The following is a 22,260-nucleotide window of genomic DNA, read 5'->3' as shown; positions in this document are numbered from 1 at the left end:
TGTTTTTAACCTTAATCTGTCTAATTTGGGTGTCTTCAGTGACAGAAGATTTCCGCTCAAGATTACTTGCCACTGGAGTTTTACCACCAATATGCAGACCGACACGTATCACAATAACTACAGCATTCTTGATTGATAATATCTTCTCCTAACCAACATTAGTATCACATTGTGCAGGCTACTCCTAAATGATATACCGTGTCATTTTCCTGTCTTCTCTGTTTTCAGTTTTAAGAAGATCTTGAGTTGGAAGACCCTTATAGTCAGGGCGCCAGATTCTGTATCGTGCACCCACCCATGCCGGAAGGTACAAAAATGCTGAGGACGAATCCTAAGGTAGTCGACCATGCTGAAAAGGAATATCGTAGGGCGCATGTTCGCCAAACGGGCGTTTCTGAGATATTGGCCAAAAACGCCAAATTTAGCCTATAACTAAGTGTGACGATTCAGGATTTTTTTGCAAGTTATTGGGTTGAGGAATCTGGCCTAATGTTATGTCGATCGAAAGAGGAGATCTAGATCTACAAGAATATGATTTTTAAATTGAAAAAAAACACGATTTATTTCTCTATTTACTGCAGTTTCAAAATAAGTGCTGTATAATTCGACTAATATCTCTAAGAAAGGCTAAAAACTTGAAATTTCTTCAAGGTAACAAATTTTTTTTTTCATATTAGAAAAGAAAGTTCATTCAGTTCCGTACAATCTGAGCAATAAAAATACTAGCTATTATTATTTTTAAAAGGTCTGCGAATTTTTTATGTAGTGTCACTGAAATGAACACTAGCCGCATCGTGAAAATGGACATAGTTTATTTTTTCTTCAAAGGGTCGGAATACTTCAAACTTTCTAACTGTTTAAAATTTTTAACTTTTACTTAAAAATAAAAATAGGTTTAAAAAAAATGTTGACTAAAAAAGTTTTTTTTTAGAATGGACGAGTATGTTTTCTGGTGTACTAAGGGGTCTTGAATTACCTTTTTGGGACCTGATTTGCCACTGATACGACTGAGCTATTTACTACATAAAAGAATTCTGCTTCACAGATGGATTCAGTAGGCGCACTGGAGTTGTCTTACTCGGCCTGCCCGTAAAATTGGGTAATAGTAACTGGTTAGGGACCTGTTGTAATTAAAAGTAAAAGGTATCAAATAAAACTTCCAAAAATATTCCTCATTTTCTTCTTCCGAGAATTCAGATGGGGCAAGGTCAGACTCCCTGTGTGCCCTCCTCGTTCTACGGCAGGAGCATAAGCTGCAGCATTCTTTCATTTTTGAGCAGCTACAGTCTTTCCTACATTTTCCACTTTTGCATCTGCAGTAAGCTTCCAGACTTGAAGCTTCTTGAGAGCTTGAGAAGACCGCATCTACTCTCCCTTCAGCCATCCTCCCTCAACGGAGGAGTGGATCTGGAATGCTTGGCCGAGCCTGTACTGACGACAAGATTATCCATGTAGCATATATGGCTCTTCGTATGGATGGCTCGAAGGTGTCGTCAGAAGGTGGCAGTCTTCTCATATCTTGTTTCTGGCACCAAATTTAAGCCCAATATGTTTCGGGGTTTTGCCTTAAAACCCGGAAAATAAAATATCTTGGGCGATGTTCATAAGTCTATGTTCTGTCTTCGGCATACAGTCTTGTTTTACCTCTGGATTGTCCCACGGTTCTTCTTCTTCAAGAAGGTAAACAAGAAAGTTGTGGAGCTCTTTTGGTATCATTTGGGAGATCTGGTCGGGTGTTATTTGCACGTCTTCTGCTTTGGCGTTTAGCTTCTGATCAGTGATTACTCGCTTCAAAATCTTGGCTGCAATGAATAGTGTATTTCTATCCTGGTTGACAAACACTGAACTATTTCTAGTGCTACGCCGGCGCGATGAAGCCCACGATCCAGTACTTTGGCTTGCCGGAAAGTGGTCGTTCACTGAAACTTGTTCGGGTTTAACTGAGTTCTTTAAGACCAAGCGCTGTTTCAAACTAATATTAAACTCTGCATCGAAGTCACTGGATTCGGCTGTCACCACTGGCAAGATATCTTGAAAATAGCTCAAATCACTACTGCTGTCATCTTCTTCGGACCCCACACGCACAAACTCTTCTTCGACGGTTCGCTGAACGCTGTTCATAGCAACGATTAAACTCTCAGCAGAAATTTTCTCGTGAAGAAAAAAGATGTCAGAGTGCCCCGGCTGCGAAATGACGCTCAGAGAAGTTCCGTAATACTGTAAAAGTCTTCTTTTCAAACGGGTTGACTGATAGTTTCTTCTGATTGTTGGGTGTGTTCTAGACAAGATTGAACCAAATGAAGCGCACAGTTGACAGAGTCTCACCGTCTTTCCTTTCAGTAAAACTTGTTCGTATTCCTTAATAAGTTCCAAAAAGCACTTCTCGTACGTCTATTTCACCGGCTAGGCACTTGCCTTTTTCATAAACTGTAGTAAGCACACGTTGTTGTACTGAACATCACTTACTACTATGTCAATGCTACAACCGAGGCCATTGTCCAAATGGAAGAACACATCCGGGAACTCTTCTCTAAGCTGTGTAGCGGCTGCATAAATGTTGTCTGCCCTAGCATTTTTAGTAACTTTTATCAGCGGTACTTTCTGTCCGCTAACTTTCTTCTGTGTTTTTCCACAAACGACTCATTTCTGTCGGTATTAAAATTCTGGTGCAAAAAGGCGCCTTGAGGATCTGCTCGTATTGGGTTCGTTCACTGGCTGATTGGGTAAAAGTCTTTACAGATCCTTCCGACATGATGGATGCCATTTAAGATTGTTTTTCAAAAAATTATCAACGTCTTCTAACTCAGTTGCAAGGTCGGCAGAGTGATCATTGCGCAGTCATGTTGCACATTTTTCGAGCATTGCAACATTCTTCACCCTGCAGAGGGAATCGTCTGTCACATCCTGGCAAATCACACACTTGCTGTAGTTGACTGATAATCTGGATTTTTACTTGGTGTCAACTCAAATGGCAGCCGCTGCATACTTTGTGGGATATTCGTCGCGATTTCGCAGAGTCTGTAAAATAAAAGAGGGGATAAAAGATAAAGTACGTAAACCATGAATTATTCGACCATCCAAAACTGATACGTCAGTTACATTTTACTAGAGCTGTATTCTGGCACTTCTTTGCAAGGGTCCTCTCCAGGCCCAAGCAGGAAAAAGAATTGAAGATGCTTTCTTAAATATCTGATTGTATGATTTATTCCCGCAAAATTGAGTTGAGATAAAATGAGCCTGAAGAGGACTCTAGCCAAGAAGGGACGGAAAGAGCTCTAATAAAATGTAGCTGACGTATCCGTTTTGCATTGTCAAACATGATTGTGAACACTCTAATAATCACCGTCTGTCACATTGACCAATTTTCATGGTTGTCTTAGGTAAAGTTATCTTAGGCTAAAGTTATCACCACTGAGTTTGTGTGACGGACCACCTTGACTAAATGTCCTAAATGACTCGACCAAAATGAGGCGTAGAGTAACGTGGGCGAACTTTCTGAATCGTCGGGATACCAAGATAACTTGCTATCCGGTACTGACACCCAAGAACCCAAAAACTACACCCTAGTCGATGTTTTGAGCCATAGTTCTAACAAACCGATCATGTCCCATAAAATAACTGGCCTAAATGACACCAATTGGCTGGTGTTTACCTTTACTTTGACAGTATTACATCATCACTTCAGGGTCAATGACTTTCTATCTGTCCAGGAATGATTACTTCTACCTGCTGTCACGTGATAAAAAAAATTTCCCGCTAAGTGGCAGGTTACTAAACAAAATTCCAATTATCGGGTACACTCGCTAAAAAAGTTGCAAGCCCCTCATACACAATAATTTAACCTTTTTTTCTTAGCTCAATGTGTTCGGAATTAAACGGGCTTTCTTTTTTAATATAAAAAAGTTACTTTATATTAAAAAAATTTCGAGTTTTTAGCTTTTCTGTTAGAAATTTGTTGACAAAAATCTGATTTTTTTTAAACTGCAGTAAAAAGTGTACTATTTTTTTTTTTTTTACAAACTAAAATCATATTCGTGTAGCCACAAGTCTATTCTTTCAATTGATGTAAGAGTATAATGGATTTGACCAATCTTATCTGCAAAAAAAATTTTGAATCGTCGAACCCCATTATAGGCCAAATTTGGTGTTTTTAGCCTATATCTCAGAAACGCCCAAACGGCGAAAATGCGCCTTACGATATTCGTTTTCAGCATGGTCGACTACCTTGGGATCCACCCTTAACATTTTTGTACCTCCTAGCATGGGTACTAATCGAAATAAGCGAGATACAGAATCTGGCGCTCTGACTATTATATTGGACTCAGATTCAAGTCTCCTCAGATCAAGGTTAGCAGAAAATTCTTATGATGTTTTGGCAAGAGATACTGGTTTTTGCTCTCAGTTCAACTACTTTACGAGCCGGTTAAAACTTATATGGCTATCTATGCACGTCGGCTTCTTCTGCTTCAAAGTCTGAAAATCTGTTCCCAAGAATACATGGATGACCCCAGACCACATCAGAAACTGGAGAGGTAAAAATTACCCTTGGAAATCTGACAAGTCCATAAATTCATCGTCGACTGCTGCTGCTGCTGCTGCTTGTCTTCAGCTTTACAAACTCTACCGAATGTTCCTAATTCTTTAGTTAGGAAGGAGGAATTTCTTTAATATTTACCAGAATTTTTGACATGCAAAAATGATATCCGACAAACGTGGCAGGGGATCAGTTACGTCCTTAAGCCTTCATCTCCACCTTTTTGTGTTCCTCAAAATTTGGGAGTTGATGGTTTCATTGTTCAGGATGAACTGAAGATTGAGACTTTAGATCATTTCTTGGTTAATATTGTTTGACGCCAACGGCCCTTGAACTAGTTTTTGAGACAGAAATGGCCAAAATGATTAATGATTTAAAGGATAAATCATCTGCTGGCCCTGATTGTATGCCCACCAAGGTAGTTCAATTCATTATTCTTTTGATTATTTCGCGTTTTTTGAAAATAAATTTTTCCCAGTTTATTTAGACGACCCAAAATGATTGCTTTATATAAACGTGGGTCTTGGAATAACCTGGCTAGTTTTCAGCCCGTATCTTTATTGTCTGTATTTAGTAAAATTTTATAAGAAATTATACTTTCCAGTGTACTTTCATTTTAGAAGCAGTAGATTTTTTTCTTATCATTCCCAGTTTGGTTTCCAAGCTAAAACACTCCAAGGAGCACACCTGTACAGCTCATTTTAGTATTGTCTACATTCAGCTCTGGATTCTGGTTTTATTCCTGCTGCTATATTTTTGGATGTCCAAGAAGCTTTTGCTTCATTCGCCCACCCAGTTCTAATTCATAAGCCATCTCACTTTGGTATGAGGGGATACTCGCATATGGTTTGACTCTTATTCACTCGAAGGGTTACCTCCACGAATCCACTTTTTCGGTCCCCATCTTAGGTTGAGTTTGGTCTCCCGCAAGGTTCACTTCTATAGCCAGTTCTGTTCTTGGTCTATGTTAATAACTTTATTCCGAAACTCAACGATTTGTTGTCGTCTATGTCAATCTGGATTTTTTCATACCAAAAAAATGTATATCCCCAATGGGTGAAAAAATTCAAGTTACTTTTGCGGAAGAAAACACCATCGGTACAGCAGACGGAAACGAGCCCGAGTTCCGTATTAAATTGGTTAATGTGAATGAAAAGGTAATTCTTTGGTTCGATTCTAACTGCATTGTCCAGAATAATGACAGATCAAGCATTAGAATTTTCTTGCTGATTTCTCAGACTTGGCCTGAGCTATATGATATACATCTTTCAGAGGGCTGCACAAACACTCGTAAGTCCAATTGAGTATTTTGACAACCTTGAGGTACTACTTGTTCTGAAGGTGCTTTATACTACTACTAAATCATATCTGAAAGTTCTAAAGAAGTTTAACGTCTTGTTAATAGCTGGGATCAGTAAGACCAATGATCCAACTTAACATGTGCTCGAACAGAGGCTTCGCATATTTAACTAAGTATGAAAGGCTCTCTGTCGTCAGCAGTTCGTTCCAGTAGTCAAAGGCTGGATTCAGTAGAGGTTTCAATGAGTTGACATAGCTAGGGAGCTACAGCTCCCTATCAACTCTCACATAAAAAAAAAGGTTTTCATTTGTTCTACCCTAGAGTTGTTCACACACTTTGACTCTGGAGCTGTATTTGAATCAAGTGGACATTCAATTATTTCACCAGTTTTGCACAAAAATATGAAAATACGTTAAAATTCTCCTAGTAATAACAAAATAGATAAATGATTCATGGACCAGAAATATGGTGGGTATTCTAATCCATTTGAAAAATGTATGACTACATACTGTGTTCTGGTTTTCGAATCCCATATTACAATATTAGCCTCAAAGAGTAAAAACTGACAAGTGAAAACTGAAAACCTGACAAGAGTGAAAACTGGCGCTAGTGTCGACAAAAAAAAATCATCAATGTCATCTAACGTTTGGCGTTTCTTGGCATACTTTCAGGGTAATTCGTTTTATAATTCTAAGAAACACCAAACACTAGATGTTGGTGTTTTTGTCGACATTAGGGTCAGTTCCTATTCTGGTTACCCATACTCTTTGATTAGCCTTACGACCAACAAGCTTAAAGCAGTTTGTTTTAGAATGCTCGTATTGAAATTAAAAGTGTTATATTTGAATTACTTCAAAACTGTTTAACTGACAGCTTTGGTGAAATCCGAATGCCACATGTAAAACATTTAATTACCCTGCTTGATCTGGAACTTTTATAATGCAATATTGGTTCCAGATTTGGAATCAACAACTGGTATAGAATTTTCAACGAATCAACAATGTTTTGACACAAACTGGGGTTAAGGCCATGAACAAAATATTAAGTAACTTGTTTCAACTTAAGACAGTCAAACTGGAATCTTAATGATTTTTTAATGATTAAGATTCGATCACACCGGACCGTTCAGCAAATAATCATGAGTCGAAAGAAGCACAGTACGCATATGCTGGAAGAGATACAGCACCAAGTACTCCGTATTGAGCCATCCAATTATAAATAATGAAAAGTGAGTCATAGCATGACTTCCATTTTCAAAAAAGCGTAACGTGTCTACCTTTTGACTGAAGCAGAACTATGTATAAAATGTCCCCAAATGGAGGACCCATTAATGCTCTATGAGGCATCCTCCAATTGGAGGATGTACAAATGGGCATACTTGAAACATTTTACATTCATACGTTCTACATGACGATTTTATTTTCTGAAGGGATGGGGGGGGGTAAACAGTACACAAGAGACACAACGCTTTTAACTATATTAACACTACTAAGCTAACCATGATATAAGCATTATTATTTACCTTTGAATTTTTTGAGAAAAGACACATGAGCAACTTGAACACCGAAAAATACTTAATTTCAGACCCTCAGACGGACTACCTTCTTCTTTTTTAACTAATGTGAGATCAAGATCAGCATCTACGCGCCTCGATGGATCTTCAAATAGATTATCATGACTACCATCAACGTCTTCAGGTTCTTCTTTGACAAATAGCTGCAAATGAAAAATGATTTACGTTAGTTGGATATGAGATCTAACCATAAATGTATGCAAATTTTGAGTAAGCGCTAAAACTGCCCTAATGGTAATAATACTGGCATCCTAAGCAAAAAGATGAAGAGACAAAAATCTCTAAACGATTCGATATGTGCGATTCTTGGGAGTTCTTTTGGATGAAAATTTATCGCTTAAGTGCATGTTCAAGTAAAAAGAGTGAAAATTTTCCGTGGACTTGGAATCATTCGAAAATTAAAGCGTTTATTTCCTTTTCCTATCCTCTGTCTTTTATATTTCTTTCTCATTCACTGTTTTATATGTTACTGTTCGTCTGTGTGGATGTCTACATTTCCTTCTGTACTTGCTCCTGTTCATGTTCTTCATGAGAAAGCGGTAAGAGTTCTCCAGTCGACTACACACACTCCTATTGATCTCCTTAAGATTAAACATATTTATGCTATATATCCGTTGGCATATCAATACTTCCACAGAGATCTCCCGTGTTTTTTTTTAGACTACTTAAACTAGAAGGGGAAGTAAATTTGTACACAGTTCGAAATCGGGAGGATGTGATGATTCCAGCTACTCCCTCGGTTCGTTCAGACTTCGGTCTGGACGTGACTGGGGGGGGGGGAACGTCCTTGGAACTTGGTTCCTGCTGAGATCCGCCAGCCACGAACACTTGGCTCCTTTGAGAGACAGATGAAAAGTTTCTTATTAAGGGTAAATATTAAAAATTTTTAGTTGTTTTATGGTTTTAATTTTCTTTTTTTGGAGGGGGGGGGGGGTGTTTTGTTGGCGTTATATCATCGATGAAGTAGAGAGTTTTTATTTGTTTTTTATTGTCGGGTGATAGGAAGGTCGCTGTTGGGACTGTCGGTGAGTGGATTTATTTTCCTTATACATTTATATTTAGACGTTGTTTAGCATGCTTATGCCAAATTTTAACATTAGTTCTTTATTCTATGTCGTTTCCCAAATAACGGGCCATTGAGCCCTTTGGGATATTGTTTTTTTATTGTTATTTTATGGAAATAAGAGGAACTTGAACTTGAAACATAAAGTGTAAGAATAAATCCTAATTTATTAGCTAAGAAACTAGGAAACTCATTATATTTTTTTTTCTTTTAGAATGTTGCAAGCCCGAAAAAATTTCTATAAAAAAAAGTTGCCACTAGTCTTTTTTGTAAATTTCTTTTATATAACCGTTTTCTCTTATTACTGGAAAGTCTTTACATTCATCAAATCAAAAGCAATTAGCTTCTAAACCACGTGTAGCAGGGTGCAAAGGTGAGGAAAGGCTACTATCCTGTAAAAACAGGAATTACATGAGAATAAAGATGACAAAACGTTTTTTTACAGGAGGTTTCCAAGAGTTACTTTTCAAAGACTTTCAGTGATAGCATAAATAGACAAAACATAATTGTGGTTTCCTTAGTTTTCTAGGGGCCAGTAAATATATCAAATTGCGTTTTAATTTACTTCTTATAGATTTAGAATTATTATTATGATAACCAAGGAAAATCTTGATGTATCATCAAAATCATGATAAGGGATAGCAAGAGGTCATTTTAGGTCTACATTTGTCAATTTTCCTAAAAATTCAATTTTCGGGATAAAATTCGCGAATTCGATCATTTCACTCACGATCAACAGGAGCTCTTGGCTTACCATTATGACTAAGCTGTTGAACATCAAAGAGTGGTAAGATACTTGAGTCTTACTGCAAGCATAAGTAGCTCAACATATAGTGTAATTATTTCTATAAAAATTAACCTCAACATGTATTTAAAATAATTCGAAAAAAAATTTGAACAGAAGAAGTTAGCCATTATTCTACTTTCATTAGCAGTTCCAAAGAATAAATTTTCGGGATAAAATTCGCGAATTCGATCATTTCACTCACGATCAACAGGAGCTCTTGGCTTACCATTATGACTAAGCTGTTGAACATCAAAGAGTGGTAAGATACTTGAGTCTTACTGCAAGCATAAGTAGCTCAACATATAGTGTAATTATTTCTATAAAAATTAACCTCAACATGTATTTAAAATAATTCGAAAAAAAATTTGAACAGAAGAAGTTAGCCATTATTCTACTTAAATTAGCAGTTCCAAAGAATAAATTTTCAGGATAAAATTCGCGAATTCGATCATTTCACTCGCGATCAACAGGAGCTCTTGGCTTACCATTATGACTAAGCTGTTGAACATCAAAGAGTGGTAAGATACTTGAGTCTTACTGCAAGCATAAGTAGCTCAACATATAGTGTAATTATTTCTATAAAAATTAACCTCAACATGTATTTAAAATAATTCGAAAAAAAATTTGAACAGAAGAAGTTAGCCATTATTCTACTTTCATTAGCAGTTCCAAAGAATAAATTTTCAGATAATGAATAAATGTTACAATAACAAAAATTTCATGTTCAAATAATAGACTCGTCTTAAATCCTAACCAAAATGGCCTATTTGATACTGCACTCACAAATAAAAGTTGAAAATTCCTTTTATTAGACAGTGAAAACAGATACAAAAAAAAATCCGGATATTTTGACCACATACATCACATAAAAAAGGTTTTAGATGGATTAGGACTATCATATATTTGGAATGAGGGGCTAGGATCCTCAGATCAGGGTGAGCCGTTTTTGGCTATGATTATAGAAAGAATAAAAGACCAGGAAGTCCAAATGTGGACCCAGGAAGTTAAAACATCTGTAACATTGAAGTTTTATTCCCATGTAAAAGGATTTGGATTTGAATATTATTTTAAACTAGGATTACCGGGGGAGACATTGAGGACTTGGTTTCGGATCCGAGCGAATTGCCTGCCACTAAAAAATAGAAAAAGAGTATTTGAAAGAAAAAAGGTGGCTCCAGATGCAGATGTGGATTATTCTTGCCCCGGATGTAACCTAGGTATTGAGGATGTGGCCCATATTCTCACCGAGTACCAGCAACTTTCTCTATTAAGGAAAAAGTATTTTGCGGGTGTTAACTTGGTGTGCCCGGGGATCCTCAAAACGACTGTAAAAACGACAATCAGGCAGTTATGTAAATATGTAAATGAAGCGTTGACATCAATGAGTGAAACTTGATATTTATGTTATTTTTCTTGTGGAGTGTAATTAAGAATACTGTTCTGTATGGCCTGTTTTTTGGCTTATAATAAATTATTATTATTAATATTATTATTATTATTATACACCTGTGGTCGTCATCAGCAGATAAACAAAAGCATTACAATTAAAACAAATGTATTTATAAAGAACAAAATAATTATTTTCGGATCATAAATAATTTCCGGTTCATTGGCTAGATTTGTCTGAGAGAGTTCACTAAGAGGGTTCATTCAAAATGTTGATCAATTTTTCTTCTTTAATATTGCCTAAATGTGAGTTGAATTTCTAATGGTGGAGGGAAATACCCTACATTGACACTGTACTTTAAACAAGATTCTTTATATTACAGAACCCAAACGTTGTTTGTGTTAAAGGAGACTGCAGTTCAAGAAAAAAAATATTTTACATAATAATTCAGAACTTACAGCACAATTTATTTTTATTTTAGAAATAAAACTTGACTTTGAAATTGTTTTGAGAATTAAAAAGTCGTCTTGCTTTGATTTTAGGAAAATATCCCACTTTCTTGGGGAAATTTTCAGAAGCTATGATGACTTCAAATATGAGGACTTGAATAGACTGGGATGGAGGGTGAGCGTGCGTAGTTGTTTTGGCCTCAGGCGGTTTGGTGTTGCAGTGAGTTGTTAGTAGTAGTAGCATTTTCAAGATAATCTTGCATCCTTAGAATCGGAGAATCAGTCTTTACAAATAAGGTGATATTTCAATTTTATTTTCTTATTTCAGCATTTTAACGCTATTGTTAATATAGGGTAAATGTACTGATGATTCAACAGTGCAATTTTGGAACCCCTGTCGAAATTTTCCTTCAAAACGGAATAACTCTGCTTAGCTATGACTTGGAGCGTCATCTCTTGAAGCAGTTTTTGAATTTCAACAATAGGAAACGTCGACACAATATCTGGTACACCCAGATAAGAAAAGAACTTTTAATTCAGTCAGTTTCCTGTTTTCGACATGAAAGGAGCTGCTGACAATTTTTCAGGAACGCAATGTTCAAACTGCTGTTACTTGGTTATTTATTGCAAAAAAAGTTGGGATTAGCACCAATGCATCCAGATACATCTGATTTTATCTGAATTCTAGGCACATTAGCTTTTTCTAGTCACATTAGCTTTTCTTTCTTGCTAAAATTAAATAAAAAGAGCAACAAATATTACATTTTCGAAACTAGGTACCCAGCGTTGATCACTATTTTTTAATGTAGTGGAATACCAGATACACTAAAAATGCTCCTTTAGTCAAATTCAAACATAGATAATGGCTTCAATAAATTGATTTATTTTTTTTGTGAACATCTTGTAGTAACCTCGTCGAAATTTTCGATAGACAGCAACAGGCCCTGTCAAAATATAGGTGACTCTGTCAAAACTTCACTGAAAATGTAAAACAAATAAGAAACAATTGGTGTTGAAATCCCAGGGTCCACTGACGAAAATATAACTGTTGAATTTATGGGTGCCCGTTACTTCCTGAAATTGCAGAGGTTCACATGGAAGTTATTTTTTCCTTTCTTTAGCACTTCTCAATGAAACTAAAAAAAAAAAAAAAATCTCAAACTGGGTTCGGAAGTTGAACCTCAGCTTGAAAAATAATACGCCGTTTTCTTTAGTGACAAAAAAAGCAAGGAGCCATATTTTGTCAGTAGGATTCTGGACTTTCCTAACAAAGGACAGTCCAAACCAAAATTTTCCAAGTGGATTAAAATCACAGATCACACTTTGAAATGGCCAAATGTTGATGGCATTTACACTGTCAACAATGAACAAATCTTTGCTCGGCCATTAAAACTAACAGGAAGTGGGCCATTCCAGATAGTGTTTGGAGATGCTATTCCTGTGGCATACATGTAACACTTTAGAAAAAAAAATATTTATGTGATCTAGGCCAAAATATCACATTCCTTATGATTAGCCGATTTTGTTTATACTAAATACTACATACTTGAAACAATTTTATTAGCTTTATTACTTTTACTTTTTGAAGTGTTTTATACTTTTATACATTAAATGAAGTTGAAGGAAAACAAAGAAACAAGAATATTCATTACGAATACACCAGGTTCCGCCCACAGGTATTCCCCAAGTATTTAGACACGTGTCAAATACACCAGGTTCTACCCACAGGTATTCCCCAAGTATTCCGACACGTGTCGAATACACCAGGTTTCGCCCACAAGTATTCACAACGTATTTCGACAAGCGTCGAATTGGGTTCCGACTTGCGTCGAAAACAGGTAACTTTTTTTGTTGTGTCGATTTTGTAGGTGAAAATGCTCTAATTTCGGAAATCGGGGTTTTGTACCCTTTTCAGATCAGATCTACCCTTTTCAGATTCAACAGTTTTTTCACAAAAACTGTCGAATCATTGGTACCTTTACCCTATTAATCATTATAAACTATTTTCCATCCAAACCATTTTTTTTCTTAGCTTAGCAATGGAGCTTATCTAGCCTCACCTATTTATTAAAATAAGAATTCAAAAAAAATACTGTTTAGAAAAAAATACTTTATCTCCACATAAACATATCTTTGGTAAAACCATTTACTGACAGATTCAAACTTAATGTACTATACCATAAAAGGTGAGCTAACAGATTCATGTTCTTCCATTTGAAATGATCAGGTTGGACTTCTTTGAGGCAATCAATGAATTAAAGAATTAATTTCCAGCAGAGAAACAGGAAAAGCATGGAAGAATTCAACTGAAATCATCATGGTTACTGCAAATAAACAAGAAAATGAGAACCGGTTCATTCTTTTTCCCTGGCAAATACTATATATGTCAAAAGAGCGTTTTTTTCTGTTTTTTTTAGCTTTTTCTAATATGTGCGTGTCTACTTGCAAATGAAAGTCCACTGTTTTGGTTACCGGTAATTTTGTATTGCTTTGTTTCTCTCTTTTACTTTATATTCCTCTGTTGTCTAATTTGTTTATTGTTTTTTTATTTTGTAACTATGATGTAAAGATTCTCTATCCTTGCCAGTTTATGCCCCATTTAAAAACATCCCAGAGCTAGATCTGTCATTTTTATATTCTTAATCTATACCATAAATTGTACTTAAAACAACTAAGGATTCTGTTTGGTACTTGGCTCTGATAACTAACAAGTCAAAGCTATTTTCGATGTATTTGTTTTAACCAGTATTGTAGACACGGATAAGGTGATTGATCTGGGAGTGAGTATATGCTTGTGAATTGTAAAAGAGAAAAATTTTCTTGTGTGTTGATTGAGGTGATTATCGGTATATGAAAGGAAGCATGATGAATCATAGAGTATGAGTCTTGAATTCCTTTAAGTTCCCTGTAAACAAAATGTATTATCCTTAGAATGTTGATTAATTGTTTAGTAGGGGTGGGAGAGGAGAGGAGGAGTCAGAGAGTATTATTTCCCGAGGGAGTGTATTAGTGTATAAGTTGTTGAAGTGTTCCTTTTTTTGGGTCATCCCAAACACGCTAACATGCGTTAGGACCGATTTTGATATTGTTAGTACTACATGCAGTTTTGTTTTTTTAGCATTATATGGAAATTCGTATGTTGTTTTTTTTTTGTGACCCATTTGTTAATAATAATAATAATATTTATTTTATTCACAGCAATGTAAAAAACATGGACAATGATAGTTGCCTCCTCCTCCCCTGCTACCTGGAATATTCTATAAAGAGGAAGCCAGTACATAGCTAACGTCATGGGGAAGCAAAAGGTGAGCTTTAAGATATTACTCTGAATCCTACCACTTGTTAAGGCAATAAGAGGTATCCCAGTCTTCAGCAAGACCTTTTTTTCAAATACTTTATGTTTTTGTTGGCAATAATAATAATAATAATAAAGATTTATTTACCCACCATCTACAAAAGATTATAGCGGAGCAAGGAAAAATAAAAGGAAAAAATTAAATACACCAATAAAAAGAAACACTTAAGTTATTATTGGAGAAAAACGCCGTCTATTTAGTATTACTTTTATCACAGAATTCTCACGGATTCTCGACCATTCTTTGACAGGATTCATAATTCCAAATTTTTCAAGACGGAAATTTAGGTGCCGCTTGGGAATAAACAACAGAAACTTTGCGTATCTAAAATAGCACTTATTAATTTTGTCTATGTCACTTTCGGTAAGTAGATGAGCGGCACCGGCGAGGTAAATAACGTGATATTGGCAAACTGAGCGATAAACATATGAAAGTGATTTCCTGGAGTATCGCCCCCGATTTGGAACAACAGTACCGTAAGCACGTTTAATGGCGGTGGTTGTGTGCTTCACAATAGATTCCTGGTTTTGTGGACCGATTCGGAAATCATTAACCTGGGGTATTTCAACTCTGACACAGCAGGGACTGAATTATTTATAAGGGAAACACTATCGCTCTTAGCCGTGTTGAAAGCAAGAAACTCGCACTTTTCAATATTAATAAAAAGTCCGATTGACTGAAATTCGCTTTGTAGTCTGTTTAAGTTGTCTTGCAAGCCTGTCTTCGATCTGCTGAGAAAAAGAACGTCATCGGCGTAAGCTATATAGGATAAGTCAGTACCGTGAGGTAGAAGAGATGAAGATACATGGTTCAAAATCTGAGAAATCGCATGTTTAAATATGACAGGACTAAGAACACTGCCTTGCCTCACGCCTCTTTTGACTTTAATTGGTTCTGAAACTGTATCTCTCTATTTCGCAGATACTGTTGAATTCGCGTTCCAAAATTATATAGCTTTGACGATACTCACACTTACGCTGCTGTTCAATAGATCGTCAAGAGATTGCATGTGATTAATAATATCAAACGCTTTCGATACATTAACAGTGCACACATAAAGAGGTGACTTTTTACTCTCTGAATCCAGTAGCACGTTTGCTAGTAATCTATGTGCCTCTGGGCAACCAACGCCTTTTTGGAATCCAAACTGGTTATCTCCTAAAAGTCCGGTATCTAGCTCAGGAGAAATAGCGTTTCAAATATTTTACTCAAAATGCATGATACACTAATAGGTCTGTAAGATTTACAATCATTGGTATTTTTCCCTTTCTTTGCAACCGATGCTATAATTCCTTTTAGGAAACTGTCGGGAACAATGCCCCTAGTGACGCACGTTTGGAAAAGAAGTTGGAGATGAGAATAAAAGCTATCAGGTAAGCTTTAAAAGTGCATTATTTAAAGGCCGTCAGCGTCTATCCCGTTCTTACCTTTAGACAGAGCTTTTCTTACGGCGGTTTTAACCTGTTTCACGGATATAGCGACAACACAATCCTGTCCTGAAAAACGTCCAAGCCAGCTAGTAACCTTCTCCTCAGAACATTTGCCTATGGTAAGATTTTTGATCCCGTAAACTGACGTGTAGGCCTAATAAGAATTCCAATAATCCATAGTCAGAGAAGAACTAGGTGAACTTCCATCAGTTCGGATTATATTTTGCCACGATGTCTTATTTCCGGCGAAATGTTGTCTGATTATACGGTATTTTTTCAGCTCAGCTTTATATTTCCGTTTAGTTTTCCGTTTCAACTCAAAAACATTCCCATATACGGGTCTTCCACATACAATCCAAATGCTCAGCCATATTTTTGCTCGTTGCTTTGCTGTCTGAAGCTCAACAGACCATCTCGATTTTTCTGTGCCAATCTTGACCCTCCTAGCAGGGACTGCTGTTAATTCGGCCACTTTCAAGGCATGAACAATCTGATAGGCCTAGTAGTAAGTGTTAAGATCAATCATAGCAGATGCTTCAGGAAGACTGGAGCATAGTAAGTGGAATGGCACTTTGATGCAAAAAAGAATTGAGGAGACAGTGGCAATATACAAATCAGCATCGCATTTATTCCAATTTTTCTTCTGTACCCACCTTCTTTTCTTTTGAATATTAATGTTCTGTGATGGCTGTAGATGAAAAGATAGTCCAAGATGATCACTAATTGGATCATCTGTGTATACAGTGACAGGGAGACAGGGAATGGATCTACACGACAGAACATGGTCAATATTAGATGTATGTCCACTAGAACGGATATATGTAAAATCCAAAGACTTTGGCCAGATTTGAAAGGAAGCGGGTAAGCTATTTATAAGAATGTCAGAGTGGATATTGTCTTTTTCTGGATCGCAGTTGAAATCGCCAGCCTTAACCCATTTTCTCCCACTATGCTCGACAGATTCCCAATGTCGCCGAAGGGCATCAGATGCTTTAGAAAACTTTGTCAGCGAGATAAAATTATTATAATTAATAGGCATATATACAATTATTAACTCAGTTCCCACAGCAAAAACAGACAAAAAGTTATTGTTTTTAATTGATAACTTTGCTGATAATTCTTTTTTTGTATATGGTGCAAGGCCTCCAGACGGACGCCCTGCTGTCAACTTAGCAGGCTGTATGAACAGGTCGTGCAATTTGCATTTATTTAAGAAATATGAAGTTAATCCAGAAAGCATATATTCCTGAATGAATAGCACATCGTATAGTTGAAGGAGATCATCCAGAGCCTTTTCTTTATTGTAACATGCGTTAATATTCAGGCTTAGAGCTTTTATAGATCTATTCATGAGTAACTCTTATTTTTCAAAATTTCTTCTAGTTTCTGACATTTTAGGCTAAAACAGACCTGTGGTTCATTGTATGAGATACATTTGGGTTCAGTATTACATGGCGAGTCCTTGCTGCTGATGTAAGGTCCGGAACATATAGCACATCTCCGATCGCTTCTACAGCTTTCAATAAGATGGTCAAAGCTTTGGAACTTACAGCACCTTCATGGGGCCTGCTTGTACTTGACCACTCGGAAAAAATCATATCCTAATTTAATTCCGCTAGAGATTGCCAAGTTCAATGACTGCCTATTCTTGAAAGTCAATTTGACATTTTCGGTTTGGTCAAAGCGCGAGACTTCCTATATGAGGTCCGGGTTGTTTAGTGCCAGTATCCGGGTTGTGAACTTGCACTGATGTCCGTAGAAAGACCTTGTATAACGCCAACTTGTTTTTCTTCTCTAGGTTTACATTTGGTATTGTTTGGGTTACTGTTCGGTAATTTTGTAGAGAGAGTGATAAGGGCCTCCTTGCAAAAAGCTTTAGCTTTAACAATGTCACTAAATTTGACTTATAATTTGTCATTTCTTAACTGTGTGACCCCTTGTATCCCATCTTTGGACTGCATTTGACTAAATGCCTGCTGCCTGGGCAAAGGGTCCATGCGAGGAGCGTCTTCTATGATTACAGAGCAAGTTGGGGTTTCTCTCGTTTTAGGTATAGCAGTGGCTGTTGATGGAAAAGCTGCCAGGTTGACACCTGTAGCGTACTGTTTCACCACCGACATTGAGCTTTTGAGATCCCGAATTTTTCCTATTAAAATAGAGAAATTTGTTTCAGGAATATGTGGGACACTCGAAGGGTGGGAGATTACAAAGGTTGGAAGCTGAATGTTTTTCCTGTCACATTCAGCTAGAATTTCCAACAATTCTGTTATTGCTGAATCTTTTGTTCGGCTTTTTGTAGCTTGAGATACTTGTGCAGGGAATGCTAATTCAAGGAGTACCATTTTTGCTTTGCGTAATGCAACTAGCTCGAAAAGGTCGAGTGTCATTTTCGACAGCAAAGCTAAATCCAATATTCTATTTTACTGGAGGAAGTTCAAAATAGGGTTTAAGTGTAGAGCCATTAGACTAAAGGATATACGACAGATGGCACCAATAGACAAGACCAGGGTATATTCGACTACCGATATCTGCTATAAAACAGTTAACAAAACCCGTGGGAAGCGCCGGTACCCAAATCACCTTTCCCCAACAGTTTAAGGATCAATGTCCGGCCGGTACCAATACGGCTCTTGTGTTTGTTCTCGCTCTCTTCTGAACAGGCTGTCACTGAACCATGAAAAAATAGTCACTGTGCAGCAGTAGCCTCCGTATGAAAAGATTGGACAAAACTTTTCTCTTTTTTTTGGTGAGAGTTTTTTTTTAGAATTGTTGCTAGACTTAATGTTGTTTTGAGAGAGAATGAGAAGGCCAGTCTCAGAAATGATTCCAGGATACAGTAGCCTATTAATTGGTTTCTTTTAGGCTTGGAAGCAAGTTCTCAACATTATTAGTTTTTCATGGAGCCGTGTTTTTGTTTGCGCGTCCTGTGTGGGGCAGGTTGGACATTTTTTTTTGGGGGGGGGGGCAGGTTGGTTACTTTGAAGGTGCACTGTCCAACCGGCCCCACTGGGTGAAAAAAAGAAGAAAATTCACATTTTTTGCATAAGTACAGATCTTTTTCATTATTTGTGGTTATCATTATGTCATCTTTCTAGGTGAGATCCAACAGACACGCAGACTTACAATAGAAAAACACAAACTGGGACCATCCCCCAGAAATCATGAGACAAGCAGTGCAAAAAGTACAGGAAGGTAGAAAATTTGCCACCATTGTAGGCGAGATAGGTATCCCCCACTCGACTCTAAACCGCGATGCCCAGAAATTCTCTGAAGAAGGTCGTACAAGTGCAACCGATGTTACTAGTATTACGCTAGATCAGTTTGTGACACGTTATAAAACACGCATAGTTTTCACAGCTGAACAAGAGAAAAGTCTTGACCAATATCCTTTCAGAGCATCCCATCTTTACCGTGGACTGTCACCAAAAGAAGTCAGAACCTTGCCATTTGAGTTTGCAGAGAAACTCAGTAAGGATATTTGTCATTGGGAAGAAGGTAGAACAGCTGGTAAGGACTGGCTCTGGGCCTTCTTAGAGCATAGCCCAACGGTTTCTCTCAAATCTCCAGAAGCAACAAGTATTGCAAGGGCAACTGCTTTTAACAAACCTGTAGTCAATGCTTTTTTTCCATATATGAGGAACTGTTCCATAAACATAGCTTTACTGCTTGTGATGTTTGGAATCAAGACAAAACTAGCCCCACTACAGTTTAGAATTCAAGAAAAATAGTTGCTGAGAAGGGAAATAAACAAGTTGGCACGATTACATCTGGAGGAAGATGCATACTAGTTGCCGTGTGTACAGCTGTGTCAGCTCAAGGTACTGTTATCCCACCATTCATGATTTTCCCAAGGATAAAGTATCTCCCACATCATGATGAAGGGATCTCCACCATGGAGTGTGGGTGTTTCTCATCCCTCAGGATGGATGACTGGAGAGAACTTCATTCACCATAGCAAGCCAAGTGTTGACCCAACCAGTGCTGCTTCTAATGGACAATCACGCCAGTCATATTACCAGTGAGTCACTTGAGCTTATGAAGAAGTCAAACATTATTGCATAAACCTTCCCACCCCACAAAAGCCATAAACTGCAGCCACTAGACAGAAGTTGTTATGGCCCATTCAAGTCATATTACAATGCTGCTTGTGATGCATGGATGACAAAGAATTCAGGACAACCCATTTCTATTTATGACGTTGTAGAATTAGTTGGAACTACCTTTCTTTGTGCTTTGACTCCAACAAATATCACCTCTAGTATCAGTGTTGCTAGAATCTGACCCTTCAATGCGCCATGTGTTCAGGGATGAGGAATTCCTAGCCGCTGATGTTACCAACGGACCCGAGCTGTCCAAAATCTCATGAAGAACTGTGTCCGATGCTTTTGATGCAGAAGATAGTTCAAGCCACTCAGAGGCAGAACTAGGGTGTTCGACAACTTCTCAAGCTCCTGTGGGATTAGTTTCTGCTGCTACTAGTCCAGAAGTAGCAAGACCCTATCCAAAAGCTCCACCAAAAAAGCTGATGCAATCAAACAAAAGAGGGGCAAATTTCAATTTCTCACAGATACACTGGTTAAAATTGCCTTGATTGAAGAACTGTCAGCTAAGAAGAAATACAAAATTGTGAAGCCTGTTTTTAGCGGGATGAGAAACACTAGTAAATCGAGCAAAAAGACTACAGAAGTAAGGGCACTTTTCGCCAAAGCGGATGCAAGCTCAGATAGTGGAAGAGAAATGGTCTGATAGTGAATGGATGATGACTTGGATCTTGATGCTTATATGGATGACATTCCAACTGAAAAGAATGAAATCAGTGTGGGTGATTTTGTTCTTGTGGCATTTGTTGGCAAGAACAAGAAAAAGTACTCTGCAGGTGAAGTGAAGAAAGAAGCGAGCAAGGCAAATGTTGTCACCTTCTTTTGTAGGAAATCCTGTAGGAAATCCATTGTTTGTTGTGGGGAGTACTCAGTTGAATAAGTCATACCTTTTTCAGTTTTTGTTGTACTTGAAGCTGAACAGTTGATAATTGAAGTTGAAAAATTGTATTTGAAGCAAAATATACACCTTGTAAATGAAACAAGACTACTACTGTAATTGTGTCAGGTCTCGGAAGTAAAACAAAGATGACCCATTTTGTGACCAACTTACCCCATGTCTATGACCAGCCTGCCCACCCCTGGGGCACATCGGTCACTTTTGACCTCACCTGTTAAAAATGTTGGTGAAAAAAAATAATGGATGCATAAATCTAAAAAAAAATCTAAGAAGCTAGAACAATGAATGCTGCATCTTTCTATGTCAAAACCGTTCTTCTAGTCTTCATACTTTGGCTAAACTTTCTTTTAGAACAAAAATGTAACCAACCATCCCCACCCTTCCCATACCTGTTGTTGCTACTGTATTATTAAATCCAAACAAACCTATCCATAATTAGCCCATAACAATAAGGTCACTTTAGATTTTAATCCATTGCAGAGTATTCTGTAGCAATATCTTCTCTGATAAAGGATTCTTTATTGTGTAATTCTGTAGTTCAGTAAATCGCCTAGGACCTAGCTCTTCTTGCAGATTAATCTTAAAAAATGCTTTAAAAAAAAATATTGACTAAAAATGAAGAGTCAATGTTAAAGCCTAACATAACTGGAAATGAAGTAATAAAATACCAAACTTAAAACAAACAGAAATGACTATAAATGACTAAATAAAATCTTCCAAAATTAGGCAGGAATTGTCATTCCCTTGGTCACTCATTACTTAAAGCTACTGCCTTTTTTACTGACAGTGCTTCCACTTTGAAAGATTTACCCTAAAACTAAGGATTCTCAGACTTCGGTAAGATATCTTTCACAATATTTGAGAATCTGCGGTTTGTTGAAATTTTCTGACTCTTTAATTTATTGCTGATATCAGCAAGAATTCATGAATTAAGGAAAAATTACTATAGGAGAAAATCGACATATCAGTGGACATTCATTGTCCCTGATCTGCAATTTTCTTGTGATGTCTTTCGAAAGTTGTTATGTTAGAGCTTCTAAATACCCCCAAAATTTGGAGTTAATAAACATGTTCTACCACAGTTCACCCATCTTAAACACTCAGAAGAGAAATGGCAGCCAACTAACAATAGTATGCAGCAATACTTATTTTAATTTTACATTGAACTAAAGTTGGGCTGGGAATATCAAACTTGATTCAAGCATGGAAAGTAAAAGATTATTTTTTATGTTGGCATTTCCAACATAAGCATGAAACATGCAAGCACTGCGATTACAAGATATTTGTAAAAGAAGTGCTAGCCAGTGCTGATTAATACTTCCTCAGAGAAATTCTATAAATTCATTTTTAGAAGTGGTAGTGATAGTAACTGTCCCCTTAACT

General features: G+C 37.1%; 1 protein-coding gene and 1 pseudogene across 4 annotated transcripts in view; one reads left to right on the top strand and one right to left on the bottom strand.

Moving 5' to 3' along the window:
• Positions 1–22,260, bottom strand: part of LOC148946406 (zinc finger Y-chromosomal protein 1-like) — an 87,400-nt gene that overhangs the window by 38,622 nt on the left and 26,518 nt on the right. For 3 of the 4 annotated variants that reach the window (XM_089098444.1, XM_089098446.1, XM_089098445.1), the window contains exons 2-3: positions 13,272–13,417; positions 7,357–7,550 (exon numbers count right to left, since the gene is read on the bottom strand). In XM_089098444.1, coding sequence (XP_088954570.1) covers positions 7,357–7,550; positions 13,272–13,307 — 230 coding nt within the window. In that variant the 5' untranslated portion in view covers positions 13,308–13,417. The remainder of the gene's footprint in view (positions 1–7,356; positions 7,551–13,271; positions 13,418–22,260) is intronic. The other variant, XM_089098447.1, reaches the window with a different exon arrangement.
• Positions 19,041–20,859, top strand: LOC148946407 (uncharacterized; annotated as a pseudogene).

The sequence above is a fragment of the Artemia sp. Qi Xiang Cuo genome, chromosome 12 (genome assembly GCF_049724085.1).
Source record: "Artemia sp. Qi Xiang Cuo chromosome 12, ASM4972408v1, whole genome shotgun sequence".
Classification (NCBI taxonomy): domain Eukaryota; kingdom Metazoa; phylum Arthropoda; class Branchiopoda; order Anostraca; family Artemiidae; genus Artemia; species Artemia sp. Qi Xiang Cuo.
This window is presented reverse-complemented; position numbering and strand designations above follow the sequence as displayed.